The sequence below is a fragment of the Myotis yumanensis genome, unplaced genomic scaffold (assembly GCF_028538775.1).
Source record: "Myotis yumanensis isolate MYYU_CA2020_CCGP unplaced genomic scaffold, mMyoYum1.0.hap1 SCAF_3, whole genome shotgun sequence".
NCBI classification, from domain to species: Eukaryota; Metazoa; Chordata; class Mammalia; order Chiroptera; family Vespertilionidae; genus Myotis; species Myotis yumanensis.
This window is the reverse complement of record NW_027223754.1, coordinates 152118522-152138592: the sequence shown is the minus strand read 5'-3', so window position 1 is coordinate 152138592 and position 20071 is coordinate 152118522. Positions and strand designations below refer to the sequence as shown.

The 20071-nt window shown below is 47.2% G+C and overlaps 1 protein-coding gene across 3 annotated transcripts in view; it reads left to right on the top strand.

Annotated features, from left to right (window-relative positions):
• Positions 1–17167, top strand: part of TBC1D30 (TBC1 domain family member 30) — an 86059-nt gene extending 68892 nt beyond the window's left edge. For 2 of the 3 annotated variants that reach the window (XM_070409797.1, XM_070409799.1), the window contains 4 exons: positions 1751–1863; positions 5860–5999; positions 10453–10659; positions 13449–17167. In XM_070409797.1, the coding sequence (XP_070265898.1) occupies positions 1751–1863; positions 5860–5999; positions 10453–10659; positions 13449–14215 (1227 nt within the window). In that variant the 3' untranslated portion in view covers positions 14216–17167. Of the gene's footprint in view, positions 1–1750; positions 1864–5859; positions 6000–10452; positions 10660–10820; positions 10881–13448 lie in introns of all 3 variants that reach the window. The other variant, XM_070409798.1, reaches the window with a different exon arrangement.
• The last annotated feature ends 2904 nt before the right edge of the window (positions 17168–20071 follow it).

Here is a 20071-nt window from a genome sequence, read left to right as displayed (position 1 = left end):
AATCTGAGACTAATGGGAACCACAAGGTACCTCCTGCTTCTCTCCATGGGGAGCAGCTCACTGTTAGTAAATTTGTACGGCGTCTCAGCCTTGTGGGTATAATCAAATGTGTAGTATATAGAATGGCTCAGAGATGACTTTTTGGTCCCTATGATCTGTGTAGCTTTGGACAATAGGCAACGGAGAATAGAGGGGAAGGGATTTTAGCCAATACTTGTGTAGAATCTTCGGGTGGTACAGTAAGAGGTAAGTGGATACCTTATGTCTGTTTGGGACGGTCTGATGGACAGACTGTTTAGAATCAAATGGCGGGGCTGTCCCAGTGGTGGCTCTGAGCTACAAAGTAAGACAGCAGCACAGTCAGGCCCCTTTCAGAGCCCTCCTTTCCTGCCCGTGCAGATAGTGCACGTCTCCGCTAAGCCTTCAGAACAATCTCCTGCTGAAATGAAAAATACCACTTTAAAATTTCCCCAGAAAATATCAGGATGTTTAAAAAGCTTCCTGGGAGAAAGCTAGTGTGATTAAGAGACATTTTCTGCCCTAGCCAGTTTAGCTCAGTGGATAGAGCGTTGGCTCGAGGACTGAAGGGTCCCAGGTTCGATTCCGGTCAACGGCACGTACCTTGGTTGCAGGCTTCTGGTCCTGGTTGGGGGCATGTGGGAAGCAACCAATCAATGTGTCTTTCTCATATCGGTGTTTCCACTCTCTCTACAAATCAATGGAAAAAATATCCTCGGGTGAGGATTAAAAAAGAAAAAAGAAAAAGATACATTTTCTGGTGAATAAGAACCTTAAGGATTGAATAAATAATATAATTAAAATTTTGGAGCAATTAAATTTTGATAAAATTAGGAAAGCAAATAAGATGATTTCCCTCCTGCTAATAGAATGGCATATAATTTTGAAATTCTGGAGGAAGTGCAGGTGTTTTTCTCATTTTTATTTTTAGATTTTTTAACAGTCTGGGCTTTTACACTGTCAGTTAAAAAAAAAACACCCGAAACCAGCAATTTTCACTTAGACTTTATTCACAGATATTTGAAAAGGTGTGTTTGGAGAAAGCACTCAGTCCATCACAAGATTGTCCACTTATTTTTATCCAGGCTGGCATAATGTCTATAAAAATCATCAAACAGAGCTTAAAAAACAAGTACTAGATATGAAACACATCGATGGGTTCTTTATTAAAGAAGTAAGGGAGCTGCCCTGGTTGGGTAGTTCAGTTGGTTGGAGCATCGTCCTGTGCACCGAAAGGTTGCAGGTTCGATCCTCCATCAGGGCACATACCTAGGTTGTAGATTCAGTCCTCGGTCAGGGTGTGTACGGGAGGCAACCAATCATGTCTCTCTCTCTCTCTCTCTCTCTCTCTCTCTCTTTCCCCCACCCCCTTCCTCTCTCTCTAAAACCATAAACATACTCTCAAGTGAGCGTAAAAAGGTAAGGGAGCTGCGGCTTGCTGAATTCACCCACCCCCGAACCGAGCAGAAGGAAGTCAGACTCCCCCATGGGCTCACCCTTGCTCACCAGTTGGAATGCCTGGTTGCAGTCAGGTTGATTTGGAAACTCACTGTTGTGTTTATCGGTGTTCTTTTGTCTTTCTCTGAAGCGGATATTGAAGTAGGATCTTTCCACTCTCTCTGTAAGAGGCAGTTTTTACCTTTTCACACTCAAATCATAATGTCTTTCCAGGGTTGATAGAGTTACTTGAGGGCTCCGTTTCAGGCATGGCATTTTTGCTTCTGGTTTTCAGACTGTTTACTCCATGGCTCCATTCCCTTTCCCACAACTGGCAGAGCTGAGGGAAAAGTACACGTACAACATTACACCGTTCCCAGCTACAGTGAAATCCGCCTCCGTGTCTGGGTAAGGTCTCTTTTTTCCCTTCTTGTTTTCGTTGAAAGAAGACTAGATACTTTAACTAGTTATTGTAACTTAATCGTTGTTAAGCCCTAGAAATATATTCAAAGTAGTTTGGTTCTTAAAATCTGGATGTTTTTTAAGGTTTTGATTTAAATTCAAGAGAGTGATTTTTAAAACTGTTCTTTCCAAGGAAGACTAGAATATAAACTGAAAGGGACCTGTAGCAACCTCACAACTTATTTAAAAATATCAAATATTAAAAAAAATCTCAGTAATTAAAATAGTGTAGAACTGATGCATGAAAAAACAGATGCGCTTATTTAAAATGCTGTAAAGACCAGACATTGACAAATACACAGGAATACAGTATATGAAAACTTGGCATATCAAACAGTAGTGAAAAGAGGTATTATTTAGTAAATGGTGCTGGGCCAATGAGACCTACTCTGGAAGGAAATAAAGTTTTTCTTTACATCATATAGCAGGATACATTTCATATAGATGAGAGACTTAAATGGGAAAAAATGAAGTAATAACATTAGCAGAAGAAAATGGGGAAAAATGTCTTTAGTTCTTTGGAATTGGGAAGGCCTTAATAACAGCCTCAAAATAAAAAATAAAAAAACAATAAAGGAAAAAGAAAACACTAAGTATTTACAAATAATATTCTATATGACTAAAACCAAAACAGAACAAAATAGAACCCTCATAAGCAGACACAAAAATATTCATGGAAAAGTATTTGTAATTGATATCTCTCATAAAGTTCCTAGAAATTAATATGGAATGACCACCCAACTGAAAAATGATGGAAGGATGGGACTAGGTAGTTTACATAGAAGGCAGCATCAAGAGAAATGTAGCAAATAAATAGATTGAGAGTCTGTTACTTTGCCTATCAGATTAACAAGAATTCAAAAGGTTGATGTGCACACTCTTGATAAGGCCATGGGGACACAGGCACATTGCAGGTGAGAGGTTGCTTACTACAGGCCGTTGGGAAGTACTGTCCAAAATTTGTAATGGATTTTGACCCAGCAATTCTACCTCTATGAATTATCCCACAAATATATTTATACACATGCAAAACACAGGATGTATAAAGGTTACTTATTGCAGCATTGTTCATAATGGCATAATATTGAAACCACTCAAGTGTGCTTCATTAGTGCCGGGTTCCCTAACGTGCACTACATGCATACAATACAGTGCAGTTGTAAAAAACGATGAGGAAGCTCTTTGTAAGAATATGGAGAGGTTTCTTAAGTGAATAAAAGCAAGGTGCAGAAGAGTGCATATAGTATGCTAATACTTATGTAAAAAGAGAGAAAAATAAGACTATCCTATATAATAAAAGCCCAGCAACAGAAATGGTGGAACGACCAGAATGACCAGAGACCAGAAGGACAAGGCCCCCTGCCCTGGCTGGCCCCACACCCCAGGGAGTGGTTAGGGGCGATGAGGCAGGCAGGCAGAGGCGGTTAGGGGCAATCAGGCAGGCAGGCGAATGGTTAGGGGTGATTAGGCAGGCAGGTGAGCAGTTAAGGGTGATCAAGCAGGCAGGGAGAGGGGTTAGGGGCAATCAGGCAAGCAGGCGAGCAGTTAGGAGCCAGCAGTCCCGGATTGCCAGGGGGATGTCCGACTGCCAGTTTAGGCATGACCCGTAGGGATCCCTGTGGGATCGGCCTAAACCGGCAGTCAGACATCCCCGAAAGGTCCTGGATTGCAAGAGGGTGCAGGTCGGGCTAAGGGACACCTCTCCCCTCCCCCACCCCTTGCATGAATTTTGTGCACTGGGCCTCTAGTATAGTCATATCTGCTTATCCATGCATAAAGAAACTAAAGGATCACATTCTCCTGTTTTATTGTTCCTGTTTGTTGGTCTTACTTAAATAAATAAGAAGCTAGTCACTGCATCACCTGTAGGAATTAGGTGGAACAGCTGGGCAGAAGTTGGATCGGGATGAGAGACTTTTTATATATATACACACTAGAGGCCCGGTGCACAAAAATTTGTGCACTGGGGAGGGGATTCCCTCAGCCCAGCTTGCCCCCTATCACATACTGGGAGCCCTAGGGGATGTCCTACTACCTGCTCCCCTTGGGGAGCGGGCCTAAGCCGCAGTCTGGCCTCCCTTTGTGGAAAGCAACCGGGCTGATCAGGGGAAGGCACCAGCCCCATCACCCCGCTGCTGCAGCCACTGCCAGTCACCGCAGCCACCAAGGTGTTTTCATCAACACGGACTCCAGTCCCTGTACTATGAAAAAATGACAACTTTCTTTAGGCATTTTCAAGAAGTGTCTTTCATAGGATATGACATTTCTTTCTTTCTTTATCCTCACCTGGGGATATGTTTCCATTGATTTTTAGAGAATGTGGAAGAGAAAGGGAAAGACAGAGAGAAACATCAAAGTGAGAGGAACACTTTGATTGGTTGCCTCCTGCATGAGCCCTGACCTGGGCCAGAGCCAGGGAGGAACCTGCAACCTAGGTACATGCCCTTGGTCAGAATTGAACCCAGAATCTGCGTTGGGCAGGCCGAGGCATTATCCACTGAGCTGAACCGGCTAGGACAGGATATGACATTTCTTAACCCTCCAGCAGCAGACCTTCATTTTTTTCTCCAGGAGTGTGGTAAAAAAAACCCTAGATCACTTTTTGGACTCTTATTACCCAAGTTATTAAGAATATTACCAGTGGCATCCAGGGAGCTTAACCAATCAGCAGTCAGAAAAGGTGCTTCCTCTGTAGTTCACACCAATTGCTGGTTTGGCCCCTGCCCAGGCCTAATGCCTCTGGCGAGTCATTAGCCCAGGGCCAGGGCACCCTCAGCTCCAAACCACCGTGGCCATCAAGGATTGCTGGCTGGCTGCGCCCCGGTTCCGGCCGCTACCACCATCAAGGATCACTGGCTGGCTCCTCCCCAGCCCAGGCCTAAAGCCTCTGGCCCAGGCATTAGGCCTGGGCCGGGGCACCCCCAGGTCCCCGCCACCGCAGCCATCAGTGATCTCTGGCTGGCTCCTCCCTGACCCAGGCCTAAAACCTCAGGCCGAGGTTTTAGGCCTGGGCCGGGCACCCCCAGCTCCCCGCCGCTGCCATCAACAATTGCTGGCTGGCTCCACCCTGGTTCCCCGCCTCCGCCGCCATCAACAATCGCTGGCTGGCTCCTCCCCGGCCCAAGCCTAAAGCCTCTGACCGAGGTTTTAGGCCTCGCCGCTGCCGCCACCGCTGCCGCAGAAGATAGCTGGCTGGCTCCTCCCCGGCCCAAGGCTTTAGGCCTGGGCCAGGGCACCCCCAGCTCACCGCCGCCGCTGCCGCCTCCACCGTGGAAGATCGCTGGCTGGCTCCTCCCCGGCCCAAGCCTAAAGCCTCTGGCCGAGGCTTTAGGCCTGAGCTGGGGCACCCCCAGCTCCCGCCGCAGCCGATCGCTGGCTGGCTCCTCCCTGACCCAGGCCTAAAGCCTCAGGCCGAGGTTTTAGGCCTGGGCCGGGGCACCCCCAGCTCCCTCCTCAGCTGATCGCTGGCTGGCTCCGCCCTGGTTCCCCACCTCCGCCGCCATCAACAATCGCTGGCTGGCTCCTCCTCGACCTAAGCCTAAAGCCTCTAGCCAAGGCTTTAGGCCTGGGCCAGGGCACCCCCAGCTCCCCTCCGCCGCCATCTATGATCGCTGGCTGGCTCCACCCCAGTTCCCCCGCCATCGCCGCCATCAACCATCTCTGGCTCAAGGATTGCTGGCTGGCTCCTCCCTTACCCAGGCCTAAAGCCTCAGTCTGTGGCTTGGAGCCGACATATGCAAATTAGCTGCCATCTTGGCTGACAGTTAATTTGCATATACTCACTGATTAGCCAATGAAAAGGGTAGCGGTCGTACGCTAATTACCATGTTTCTCTTTTATTAGTGTAGATTATATATGTCATTTAAACCATGTGACTGAATTATTTTTATTAAAAATTACACTATTTTCTTTGAATATTTTTTTTCTGTTATGTTTTCCAAGACGACATGGTAAGATCAGAGACAGTGATGAAGAGAATGACCCAGATGATGAAGATGCTATTGCTAATGCCGTGGGGTGTCTTGGGCCTTTCAGTGGGCTCCTGGCACCTGAACTACAGAAGTACCAAAAACAAATTAAAGGTAAAAAAGGTGGCTCTCTATTTAGATTATCACAATGTGTTGGTTCACTATAGCAGGGGTACGGTTATTGTATCCTATAAATGCCTATTTATTTTCTGAACTGGTTACCCTTATTGAAGGTCTTTATTAAAAGTATCTTCTCTGGACCAGCTGTCGTGGCTCAGTGGTTGAGTGTTGACCTATGAACCAGGAGGTCTAGTTCAATTCCCGGTCAGGGCATATGCCCAGTTTTGCTGGTTCAATCCCCAGTGTGGGGTGTGCAGGAAGAAGCCTATCAATGTTCTCTCTCCCTCCCTGAAGGGACCTCCCTGAAGTTAGAAAATAATTTATATACATATATATATATATTTGAAAAAGTATCTTCTTTGTTACTTTCTCATTTAGTAGGATTTCTCTGTGTTATGGGTTGCATGCATAATATATATTTCTTCTTTTTTAATGGTGACTTTGCACCGTACTCATCCGATTCAACTTTGTATGCTCAGTTCCTTAGCATAGAGCCTGGAATGTAATAGATGCTTGCTACCTTGTGTTTGAGTTTAATTGAATTCATTCTAGACTGGCTTCTCTTTTATAGAGAAGTACCTTCTGAATCTAAAACATTGTGGTGGCCTCTCCTTGAATTTGAGAGATAAGAAACTCATTATCTCATAAGGCCTTCTTTTGAGTTCCTCCACTGAGCCCATGGTTTCTAGTTGCAGAGAGATAATCTCTGCCTACCAGTTCTATTAATAGTTCATTTCTTTGGAAACAAAACAGAATGAGTCCACTCCCTCTCTGACTGGACGGCTCGTCGGTTTTTTGAGGACAGCCATCATGTCCCCAACAGTTTTCTCTATGGCTCAAGTTCAGAATTTCTTTTTTTTTCTTTTTATTTTATTTTATTAAATCTTTATTGTTCAGATTATTACATTTGTTCCTCTTTTTTCCCCCCGGAACTCCCTTCCTTCCAGTTCCCACCCCACCCTCCACCCTCACTCCCCACCCACTGTCCTCATCCATAGGTGCACGATTTTTGTCCAGTCTCTTCCCGCATCTCCCACACCCTTTCCCCCCCCAAGAATAGTCAGTCCATTCCCTTTCTATGTCCCTGATTCTATTATAATCAACAGTTCATTCTGTACATCAGATTATTTATTCACTTGATTCTTAGATTCACTTGTTGATAGATGCATATTTGTTGTTCATAATTTGTATCTTTACCTTTTTCTTCTTCTTCCTCTTCTTAAAGGATACCTTTCAGCATTTCATATAATACTGGTTTGGTGGTGATGAACTCCTTTAGCTTTTTCTTATCTGTGAAGCTCTTTATCTGACCTTCAATTCTGAATGATAGCTTTGCTGGATAAAGTAATCTTGGTTGTAGGTTCTTGGTCTTCATCACTTTGAATATTTCTTGCCACTCCCTTCTGGACTGCAAAGTTTCTGTTGAGAAATCAGCTGACAGTCGTATGGGTATTCCCTTATAGGTAATTGAGTCTCTTTCTCTTGCTGCTTTTAAGATTCTCTCTTTGTCTTTTGCTCTTGGCATTTTAATGATGATGTGTCTTGGTGTGGTCCTCTTTGGATTCCTTTTGTTTGGGGATCTCTGCACTTCCTGGAGTTGTAAGTCCATTTCTTTCACCAGGAAGGGGAAGTTTTCTGTCATTATTTCTTCAAATAGGTTTTCAATATCTTGCTCTCTCTCATCTTCTGGCACCCCTATAATTCTGATGTTGGTATGCTTGAAGCTGTCCCAGAGGCTCCTTACACTATCTTCGTATTTTCGGATTCTTTTTCATTTTGCTTTTCCTGTTGGGTGTTTTTTGCTTCTTCGCATTTCAAATCTTCGATTTGATTCTTGCGCTCCTCTGGTCTGCTGTTGGGAGTCTGTATAATATTCTTTATTTCAGTCCGTGTATGCTTAATTTCTAGTTGGTTCTTTATCACAACATTGAGGATCTCATTAGATTTCTTGTAGATCTCAATTAGTTTATCGGCGGCTTCTAGACAGTTCTTGAGGGACCTTAAAAGTGTGGTTCTGAACTCAATATCCTCCATTGACAATTTTGTCCTGTTTCTTTGTCTCCGCATTTTTTATGCTTTCTTGGTGCACCCCCTAGTGATCTTTGTGCTCAGTCTTGTTGTAGTTAAGCCTTGATTGTTGTAGTTAATACTAGAGGGATTTGACCTCCAGGCCAACTGGCTGTGAGAATCAGCTGTGTCTGCAGTGGGAAAACTTCTGTCCTCTGGGGAGGTGCTAATCTAGCCTTTGCCTGAGGCTATCTGGCAAATGGCTCTGTGCGGGGCTTGGGCGGGGCGGGGCGGGGTGGGGCGGGTCGCACGGGATCAACAGGGTGGGTGGAGGGAGCAGTTATGGCTGCTCTCAGTCCCGTTCCCAAAGGCTCTGCCTCTCAGAGTCCCAGCATCCACTGCAAACCTCGGAGAGAAAGCTGCCCTTGTGTTCCGACCGATGCCAGACAGTCCCGCTTCTCCCTTTTGAGTCTGGGTCCCTAGAGACTCGCCCAGAACTGGAGCTCAGAGTCTGAGACTCCCTCCCGATTGAAAACGACAACTGCGCCCTCAGCCACCAGCCCGTTCCGCGCGTACCTCCGCACCTTTGTATTTTCTGCACTGCGCCTCCTCTGAGTCTCGGCACGCTGTTCTCTTTCCTTCTAGTTGAAGAATTTCCCCTCAGCCAGCCTTCCTGTGGTTCTGGGTGACGTCCGTTCTGTCTTTTAGTTATATTTTTGAAGTGGTTGTGCGAGGCAGCAAACTCCGGTGTTTACCTATGCCGCCATCTTGGTTTCTCCTCCAGAATTTCTTTAAGCATTTCTCATAAGATATGATTTTCAGAACTTTTAATAGTATTTATTTTTTGTATTTTCCTCCTCTTCATCATCATCTCATCATTGCTGTCTTTTCTTCGCCATCTTCATCTTCTTCATCTTTTTCATAGTACTAGTTTTGAGTATTTTTCCTAAGCCTTGGCTTGTTTTGAGTTTTGACCTGTTTCATGGTTTGGGTTCATACTTTTTGTGTGTGTAATGTCTTTGCTATGCATTTTCCTCTCATCTTTTTAAAAGGCTTTTAATAATGTGAACCCAACAAGATCCCCATTGATTTCGTAATGCCTTCCACCCTCCCTCTTGTTGCCTGGATATCAGCTTTTGGCTTCTAGCCATGGGATCAATGTGGATTTTAATTCTAACATTTTTGAATCTGCATTTCTGAAGTCTGGGTCTGTGTCTCCTCCCCCTGCCCTCCCGTACACCCCTTCCCCCCCATTTTTCTTTCTGTGCAGGTCTGTGCCCAGGATGACCTGATCACGTTCTCCTGTTTTATTGTTCCTGTTTGTTGGTCTTACTTAAGTTCAGGTGTGCAGGTCCCCTTTTAATTTCCTTTTCCTCACACAAGTGTCTTCAGGGAAAAAAGGAAGCAAACTTGCCAGACGTGTAGCCCTCTAACACTTTCAGTGGCTGTTGGGATAGTCGGGATCCCTACTGAGGGTTCTCTCTCAGCTGGTCCCCGGCCAGCTTTGCATATGGTGCTGAGGAGCCGGGTCTGCCCGCCTCGGCCGTGCAGTCTGGAAGCGTGCTTTCCCACAGCGCTTGTTTCTCTCTCTTGGATGTAATCTCAGTTTTATTTAAGGGACAACCCTGCTGGGTGGAGGTGTCCCAAGAACTATAACACACATAGTGTATGCTCAGGAAATGGTTGTTAAACAATTAAAAACATGCATTTCTAGTGGTAGAGTGATTCGAAGTCTTGATAATTTTATAGAATCTATTTTTAATTTAAAAACTCACTTAAAAAAATCCTTACCCACAGATATGTTTTATTGATTTGAGAGAGAGGGGAAAAGGGAGAGAGAAAAACATCGATGTGAGAGAGAAGCATCGATTAGTGGCCTCTCACAAGTGCCCCAAACAGGGATCAAACTCACAGCCTGGGTATGTGTCCTGTTCAGGAGTCGAACCCACAACCTTTCAGTATATGGGATGATGCTCCAACCAACTGAGCCACACCAGCCAGGACTAAAATCTCACTTTTAATGGCTGATTAAACACTACAAACTATCAATCCCTTATAAATTCTCACTCATTTATGTGGACTTCTGTACAATGACTTGACATCTGGAATTATATTTTTCTAAGGGCATTTTCGAAAATAACAGTGATTTTTATCTTGAAAACTTGATCTTATGTCTGTATAATAAACAAAGTGGTAATAAAATAAAACTATGACTCCACACAGATCATTTCAGACCCACAATTAGGCTAATAAGAAAATGCAGAAGTATTTTCAGGACTGCTTAAAACAAGCTCTAGACAAATCCTAGTGTACATTATTTTTGTGGTTTAGAATTTTCTGGAGGTTGTGATACCACTCTGGGTTACAGTGGAATCAATTGCCCGTTCGTCCCGTCCTCCTCCACTGACACCTCTCCTTGTCTCTGCCGCCGCGAGTACAGAGCCCCACGAAGAGCAGAGCCTGAGATCCAATAACATTGCGGAGCTGAGTCCAGGAGCCATCAATTCCTGTCGAAGTGAATACCACGCCGCTTTCAACAGCATGATGATGGAGCGCATGACCACGGACATCAACGCGCTAAAGCGGCAGTATTCTCGGATTAAAAGGAAGCAGCAGCAGCAGGTTCACCAGGTGTATATCAGAGCAGGTAATGGGATTCTTCGAATCACTTTCACCTCTGTGTCAGCCTGGGAGAGGAAGAGCACATATTCCTGCACTCTCACTGTATGTAGCGCAGCATCCAGAAACTCAGCTGGCACGAGTGATAGCACGTTTAGCATCTCATTTTTTAAAATTTTATTTTATCAGGCTCTACAGAAGACAAAGACCATGGGTTCTCCTTAGGTCCCAAGGACCGGGCAGTTGATGGTACTGAACACATCTTCACTGTGTGTGCTTCTGGAGAGGGGTTTACAAACGATCACAATGTTGCAAAGCTGAGCAATCCTTGGACTTGAGACATTTTGGAGCCGTTGCCTCTGAGATTCCAGGCATTGGAACACCGAACTTGGCGATCTGTTCCCGAATAAATCTAGCTATCCGTTGGTCACTTAGGAGGTGACATAAAGGGCATGTAATCTGAGAAAAAGGAAAAGGCTGTCCCTACGCCTTGCCCATGGCTGACTGTGTCCTGACTCTGCAGAGAACACAGGTGTAATGCAGTTGGAAATGCTCTTTCCCAAGGATTGTCAGGCTTCTGTTCCTTTTCTGTTTAATTCCCCAAATCCCAGGGAACAATAATCTGCTTTGTTGTTTAACATATGCTGATTTTGGAATTGGTTTGCTTTGTTCTTGGTGAAATTTGAATTAAAATGATTCCTCTCCATGATTTGACATGTTTTTAAGAGGCTTGTGAGCATGTGACTGATCTTGCCCAAAAACTGAATTTACCTTCTACTTCTCAGGAAGGGTAGGTGACTTCTTGAAGATTCGTACTTTATCCTGAATCATAAATCAATCACAGAAGAAATGAACAGCTGCAGCTCTGCAGTTTTCAAAGCATCCTCATGGTGTCTTTAAGGAGAGTCTATGAGGAAGGCGAGGAACAGATATTCTCATATACTTTTAGAAGATGAGGAAGTGGTGATTCATGAGGATTTAGCAATCGTCAGAGATTGTATAGTGATCGTGCGTGGTCCGGACAGGGCTGGAATCCATTTGTTCTAATTCTTTGTATAGTCCTTTTGCAATACTGCATACTAGTAAATCATTGGGCGATATAGTGAACCGTCCCCATTGTGTGCTGACACAGCCCAGCGTCTCCTTCTCTAGTCAGGGGTCAGCAAACGATGGTCTGCAGGCCAAACCCTGCTTGCCGCCTGTTTGTGTAAATAAAGTTTTACTGGAATACAGGCATGACCATTGTTTGCATACTGTCTATGACTGCTTTTACACTGCCATGACTAAAATATTTATAATCTGGCCCTTTACAGTACAAGTTTGCCAACCCTTACTCTGGATCATGGTTTATTTGGCTTATTTTAGGGAGAGATTGTTCTAGAGCAGCGGTTCTCAACCTGTGGGTCACGACCCCTTTGGGGGTCGAATGAGCCTTTCACAGGGGTTGCCTAAGACCATCGAAAAACACATATTGAATATATAATTACATATTGTTTTTGTGATTAATCACTATGCTTTAATTATGTTCAATTTGTAACAATGAAAATACATCCTGCATATCAGATATTTACGTTACGATTCATAACAGTAGCAAAATTACAGTTATGAAGGAGCAACGAAAATAATTTTATGGTTGGGGGTCACCACAACATGAGGCACTGTATTAAAGGGTCGCAGCATTAGGAAGGTTGAGAACCACTGTTCTAGAGCATTGCTCCTCAAACTCTCCTGTGCATAGGGACCACCTGAGGATCTGTTAAAAGGAAGAGAGTGTTTCGGTAGGTTTGGGTGGGGCTCAGGTTATGCATTTTCAACAAGCTTTTGGTGCCAGTGCTGCTGGGTGGGGCTCACACATGGAGTGGAAGGTTTTAGAGGAGGTGGTGAAGGACAGGATTAGCAGCACCGGTGGAGATTGAACTTGAGCTAGAAACCAAAGACCATAGCTTCTGAGACTTAAAGGAAGGAGGGAAGGAAGTTGGTTGGGGTACCAGCCTCCTAGGTTACAGAGGGCAAGAAGTTGAGGTCTTTTAGACCTGATAGCTTCTGTTTTCATGGAGAATTGGGGGAAAAGTTGTTTTTCTGGGAGTAAATTGGGGCCTGGGTGGGAGCTTAGAGAATAAGGAAGACTTGGATAGGTTATTGAAAGGAGTGGGAAAGTGAAAGAAAAAGATTGGTCAGCAGCACTGAGGACCTAACAAGAGAGAGTGTGGATTGTGGATCTGAGGTCAGGTTTTGCAAGCATGTGGCAAAGGGAAAGGGATGCCTGGGATGTGTGGTTACTGGGGAGGCAGCGGTCCAGGTAATGAGCTGTACAGCTCTCAGAGTAGGGGTGTCCGTGGGCCAAAGATAGACAAGAAGTTAAGAGAGGATTGAGGAGTCAAGGAACCGAAGTGTCTGTCACCAGGTAGAGTTACAGTGGCAGCCTGAGAGCTGGAAGAGAACCCAAGAGAAGACTATTAGAGTTGAGTGTGTTCCATGTCAGGTCGATGTAGGTGACAAGGTTTAGGATGGAACATTTTCTGGATAGAAGACCTCTGAGGTTGCGTCTCAGACAAAAGCTCCCCCCACCCCCAAATCATTAGGCCTCTACTTAGTCATGAGGGATCGGTCTCTGTTCCTTTCTGCGATCTCCGCCCCTTCTCTCCTCTTTAAAGAGGAGGAAATAACGCCCCCCCCCCCCCCTTGGAATTCAGTTTCTGGGCCTGCAGTCACATGACTCCCAGCGCCTGGGAAGAGCGTGGGAAGGGCTGGGGAGGGTCTCTGCACACCCGGTTCCTTGAGGGCACGTCTCACGCCCCCTTCCGATGTTTCTTTCAGACAAAGGGCCAGTGACCAGCCTCCTCCCGTCTCAGGTGAACAACTCCCCAGTTATAAACCACCTGCTCTTAGGAAAGAAGATGAAAGTGTCCAACCGAGCCGCCAGGAACGCTGTCATTCACATCCCGGGCCATGCGGGAGGCAAAGCATCCCCCGTCCCCTACGAAGACCTCAGGTCGAAGCTCAACTCTCCGTGGCGAACTCACATCCGAGTCCACAAAAAGACCATGCCGAGGGCCAGGAGCCAGCCGGGCTGCGGGGACACCGTGGGGCTCATCGAAGAGCAGGGCGAGGGCTGCAGGGCCGCGTGCCTGGGGCCCGCGGAGGCGGAGGCGTGCCCTTCCCCTGGAGGCGGCAGCGCGCAAGGCAGCGCAGGGCGCACCATCGAGGGCCAGTCTCCGGAGCCGGCCTTCGGAGATGCCGACGTGTCGCTGGTCCAGGTGAAGTTAGAAGCCTTGGAACTGAGCCAAAGGGATGCCGCTGCCGACCCTGAGCCCAGGTGGCCCCCGCCCCGCCAGCGGCACCTCCCGGAGCTGCCCGAGGCGCCTGGGGAGGACAGAGCCACCGGCAGACCTCCCCACGGGAGCCGCCCCAAGACTCCCATCTTCAGCCCCTTTCCCAGCGTCAAGCCGCTGCGCAAGTCAGCGGCCGCCAGGAACCTGGGGCTGTACGGCCCCACGGAGCGGACCCCGACCGTGCACTTTCCTCACATGAGCCGGGGCTTCAGCAAAGCCGCCGGTGGAAACAGTAGCACGAAGAAGCGGTGACTCCCAGAAACTTCGCCCTGAGATTCGCCTTTTCGTGGTGGAGCAGGGGTTCCAGCCACATGGCTCCGGAGGAATTGCAGCTGCCCCGGGAAAGCGTATGGATGGGCTCAGAGGAGGGCCGCATCTGTAAACACAAGGATTGGCGGTTTCACGGTGGGAGCTAGATTAGGGGTGTTTGTCCACCCACTGATAACCGGGACCATGGATTCTTGGTGGCGAAATAAATATTGTGGTTTTAAAATGTGAAGTCTTCCCGATTTTTAATTGTCAGCTGTTTCGGAAAGACTGTGAACCTAGAGACTCTTAGTCCCTCTTCCTTCTTCCTGTTCTGCGGGCCTTCAGGGTCCTTTGGGTGTTATTAATGCCCACGCATGCTCCACTAGCTTGCTAGGACAGGAACTGTAAAAAGAAAGGAAGTTTCTTAGTTGCAAAAAACTTCCCGATTCCCCTCTTCATGCCCTATTGGGGGGCATGTTTGTATCTGTGAGTTTTCCTTCAGTCGTTTCTTTCAGCCAGTCTCAAATTGCTTTTGATTCTTATGTTAAATTGCAGGAGAAAACTCCAGATAGCCTTTCCCTCCCTTTCTATTTCTAGCTGCAAAATGAAGGAAACTGTTATCTGTTGAAATTTAGGTCGATCACTAACTTGAAGATCTTATGCAGAGAACACAAATGGATAGGCACTCAGCAACTGCTCGGAACAGCTTGCTAATTCCCCTAAGCTTTCCCCAAGGCTCATGTGCTCCTCTTAGGGAGCGTTGTGGTCCTCGGTGGTGGGATGACATGATGGGCTGTATGGGCAGCTTGCCCCACGTCCTCCGCTCGGCAGCTCACTTACCTACCAGCTCTCCACGGCAGATGCAGCGCGGCTCTGCTCAAAAGCCAGAACGTAGCACCTGCAACTCTGCTACTTGAATTTTATGCTTCTTTTGATTGGAACTTTGAATATTTTGTTACTTGGACACTGCCTTTCTCTGGAGAAGGCCCAGTGCTTTCCAGCTCTCTCTCACCCACTCCTCCCCCGTCATGGCAGGTCAGAGGTAGACCTGCTAATGCCACTATGCAGATGGGAACTCAGCCACAGAGGTGGAGTAGCCCCTCGGATACTCCAGGTAAATACTGCCCCTCTTCAGCGTAACTTAGCCACATTTCCTCCAGTGCAGGAGGCGGGTTTCATGCTCTTTGTACGCAGATGCACTGGCCACAAAGGTTCTACAAACCACGACTGGGAAGCCATATATTGCACTCCCTTCCTGACTCCAAGGGCCTTCCTCCAGGTCTTTACCATTCTGCGTGGTTTCACAAAACAGCTCGACCCTTTTCACCCGAACAGATAGTACATTTTAGTTTTTTTAAAAAAATACTTTATTGATTTTTTACAGAGAGGAAGGGAGAGGGATAGAGAGTTAGAAACATCGATGCGAGAGAAACATCGATCAGCTGCCTCCTGCACACCCCCTACTGGGAATGTGCCCGCAACCATGGTACCTGCCCTTGACCGGAATCGAACCTGGGAGCCCTTAGTCCACAGGCCAACGCTCTATCCACTGAGCCAAACCGGTCAGGGCAGATAGTACATTTTAAAACATGCTACATGCAGCTGTCATTTGGCTAAACCGAAGGCTCACTCCTCAGTCCCCTTCTCTCAGCATCACGAGAAGAATAGACTCAGCATCTTATCCTCCTCTCTGGAAGACCATGGCCGTGCTTGCAGGCATAGTGCTGATGCAACCACTAGTAATCTGGGCTAGTTGGGTTGCTAATTCTGAAACCAAAGCTATAGTTTTAGACAAGGCTTTTACTAGGAGAGGTACACATTTTTTATAAAAAAATGGAAAATGTGGTTGTGTGGGTTTCTTCGAACAGGAAACACAAGAATGACATAAAGAGAAAAAGCCATTTTATCCCCTTTGCAGTATTTTGACCCTCAGATGAACGCAAGATGGAAAACATGACTGATAAGATACTGCAATTTTGCTTGAATCCTGTGCCGCCTGAAGTTAGCAGGTAGCTTCTTAAAAAGCAGCCAAGCCCACAGCCTGTGTCTTGGGGAGGGGGGAGGTGGAGAGTGGGGCTGACTTTGCAACCCATCGGGAACGGAGACGCACTGTTTCCCAAAGTGAAGCAAATGACACGATTTTCTTCCACCTGCTAAACTTTTCAGAAAAGAATGATTCCACCTCGGATTCTTTTCTCCTCCCCCGCCCCCAATGAGTCAGAGCCACCTTGTTCCCTCGAGGGATGTCTGACAGCACAGAATTGTTCTTCCCTCTGTGAGTCAGCTCCCAGCAACCTGCGTGGGGGCCCAGGAAGGCAGTGATGGTGTGGAGGCCCCTGGCTGCGGCCCTGAGCATCTCGCTTTGCTGTGGCCCAGCTGTCTCTGTTCCCAGCACACGCCTGTTTCCCAGGGCTGGTCTGAGAAGGGATGGATGAGAGAGCACATTGTGTGGGATGAGTATTTGTTGAATGAATAAATAACTGAAAGCATAATAGTCTTTTGAGATAAAAAAAAATGACCTTGTCGGGATTTAAAACCAACAGATTTCCGTGGAAGCTTTCTCTGTTCGATACTGTGCATGCATTGTACCGTGTACTCACTTTTATGAACTGGTGAACTTCTAAGCCTTGCCTACTTTAGATATAAAGAATCTGCAGTAGCCTCAACCGCACAGCATGGGCAAAGACCTCCATGGACTTGTTCTCTTCCCGAGGTATTGGACACTCTGCAAGCACCAGAAGCACTCACCAGGCAGTGGCTCCTTTGTCCTCAGAGATGCCTGCACCCTTCGGCACGTGCACCGGGAGCCGCTCCTCCTGGCCCTCCACACCTGTCCTCCCAGATGATCCAAACAAACCTGGTTTGTAATGTCGACCTATGGGCAATAACGGTTTGGAATATTCTATTCCTTTTTGGTCTCTCTCGCTGTTCTAAAGACTGTCGATTACAAAGATATGTGCATAAAGATGTTCCTTGTTGTAGCTGGGGTGCTGTTTTCTGTCTGCGAGTGCACAGAACACTGCTGTGAGGTCCCCCACGTTGGTCACGTGAACCAGGGGAACAGCCCAATAAGCTCCATCCCCCCAGTCTAATCTGTGGGCTGCATGGTGGCCGTGGCCTGCTGAGACCCTGGCAGAATGGAGGGTGTAAGGGTTCGCGGCACAGGAGACAAAGTCAGAGAGTTAAAGAGTCAGGCAAATCAAAGGTGGTACTTTAATCTGCACTCCCGGGCGAGCTACACAGGCCCCAAAGAGCAGGGCCAGTGAAGTCTCGCCGAGAGGGAGTAGAGGCGTTTTTTTATACAGCTGTCCAGTGAGGGCGGGGGGCATGAGCTGTGGGAGTTCCCGAGGGGCAGGCCCGTCACGGGTTCCAGGAAGGAGTCTCTGTCGCCATCTGTCTGGCACGCTGACCTGTTAGGAATTCCAGAAGGGCCCAGTATCTGCGCCACCATCTGCCTTGTGCATGCATGGGCTCCTGGGCTTCCCTTCGACCTAACAGAGGGTTCCGCAATATGCGTAAGCAAAGAGATCACTGGAGAGTGTGTGTGCATATATAAAATTAACCTTTAGATTTTCCTTTGTAGAACAAGAATGCAACTTAGCTTTCTGGTCTGTGGGTTCTGGATGGATAGAAGCTGTGATGGAGCACACAGTGGCTGTCCTTCCCTCCCCCGCCCCGCCCCCCACCCCCCGGGAGGCAGCGTTGTAAATATATGTGCTTCCTAGTTGGAAAGTGACACCTGCTCTAAGAGAATTAGGGAAACAGCACAAGGAATCATCCCTGTTCTAGTGTGGGTCTTTCCTGTGTGTGTGTGTGTGTGTGTGTGTACACACACCGGCATCTATTAAAGGTATAGTGAGCACACTAGTTTAGGCAGTCCTTCCAGGAATGGCTCTTATGCAGCATCATTTTCAGTGACTAGTATTCTATCCTGTGTCCGTGCCAGAATCCACAGAACCAGCCCCTGTTGTCACACAGGTCCTCTGTGGAGACAACCTACAGCAGCCTAACACTACATCCCATTTTCTTGGGCTTGCTCATAGACGTAGGGTTGCAGGGTCAGAGAGTGTGCGTCTTTTAAGACTTAGACACACTGCCACATTGCCATCCTTACAGATGGGACTTACACAAGCACTGAGCGAGCATGTTTGCTTCTCTGTGCCTCTGGGAGGAGAGCACGTTTCTTTCTTTTGTTCTAGACCTGCAGTATTGATAGAAGCAGTGATAATAGGCATTCCTATCTCACTCCGGACTCTTAAAGGAACCATTCACTAAGATGTTCGCTGAGATTTCTGGTAGGTATCTTATCAGGTTAAGGAAATGAACTTTTTATTCTTTGCTCGCTAAGATTTTTATTTTTTATAATTCAACAAATTTGTTTTGTTTTTGTTTTTACTTTAAACTTTTTTAAAAATTTATTTTAGGGAAGAAGGGAGAGGGGGAGAGAAATAGAAACATCAGTGATGAGAGAGAATCACTGATCGGCTGCCTCCTGCACGCCCCCCACTGAGGATTGAGCCTGCAACCTGGGCATGTGCCCCAACTGGAAATCAAACCTTGACTTCCTGGTTCATAGGTTGACGCTTAACCACTGAGCCATGCCGGCTGGGTCGGCTTCCTTCCCGCCCCACGTGCATAGCGTGTACCACTGACATAGGACCTGAGAGGGAATCACAGGGAGCCGGGTAGAGAGCACAGAGCCCGAGTCAGGGACCACTATGGTGCCTCGGCTCTGCGTGCAGGTCTTTCGGGGAAAGATACTCCAAGCAGAGGGAACAGTCAGTACGAAGTTACTGGGACCCATATGTATAGATAGAGACATCGGTGTAGGTACGGAAATGGGACTAGGGTAGTCTAGGTCAGTGGTCGGCAAACTGCGGCCCCTTGAGTGTGGCTCTTCCACAAAATACCACATGCGGGCGTGCACATATAGTGCGATTGAAACTTCGTGGCCACTCTGAAGGGGCCAAAGAGCTGCATGTGGCTCTCGAGCCGCAGTTTGCCGACCACGGGTCTAGGTTAGTGGTTGGCAAACTGCGGCTCAGCAAACCATGGCTCGCGAGCCACATGCGGCTCTTTGGCCCCTTGAGTGTGGCTCTTCCACAAAATACCGGCTCTTCCACAAAATACCGACTTCTGCGCATGGGCCATGAAGTTCCAATCGCACTGTACGTGTGCGCCTGCACGTGGTATTTTGTGGAAGAGCCACACACAAGGGGCCAAAGAGCTGCATGTGGCTCATGAGCTGCGGTTTGCTGATCACGGGTCTAGGTAAAATAGAGAGAGAGAGAGAGAGGGCTAGAGATTAGCATGAGCTTCACTTAAGAGGGGAAATTTTCACTCAGCATCCTGTTTATATTAATAAAAGTAAGTTCCTATGTTATGATTGTCACAGCCAGCAACCTACACGTCATACTGCGTGCGTTTTCACAGCACTCCTGTGCTAAGCGAATCATTGCTAGGTGCTCATTTCCAATAAGTGAGCCTTTCCTCCTGAGTCCCTCCCACTGCAGCCTCTTGATCTAGGTTTTGGTTCCAGCCACTTCGGGTTTGGACAGACACAGTAACTTCTCAGGCTTCTAGAACTTGTGGGGTGGAGGGAGATAGCCTGTGTGGTCGATGTCCATGGCAAGAACATAGCTCTGCACCCAATGCAGTCTGTCCCAGGCAGCCAATCTGGCCTCGTTTTGAAAACTCTCAGAGACCATCTGTGGAACCTCTCAGACAGGAATTGGACCGTCGCTTGAGTTTGCCTCGTGCATGGGTGTGAGTGTCATGGAGGGACATAGTGACTGTGAGGTCATTGACAGATTACACTTAAGTAGCTTAAATGGTCACTAAAGTAAAGAATAAACAAGT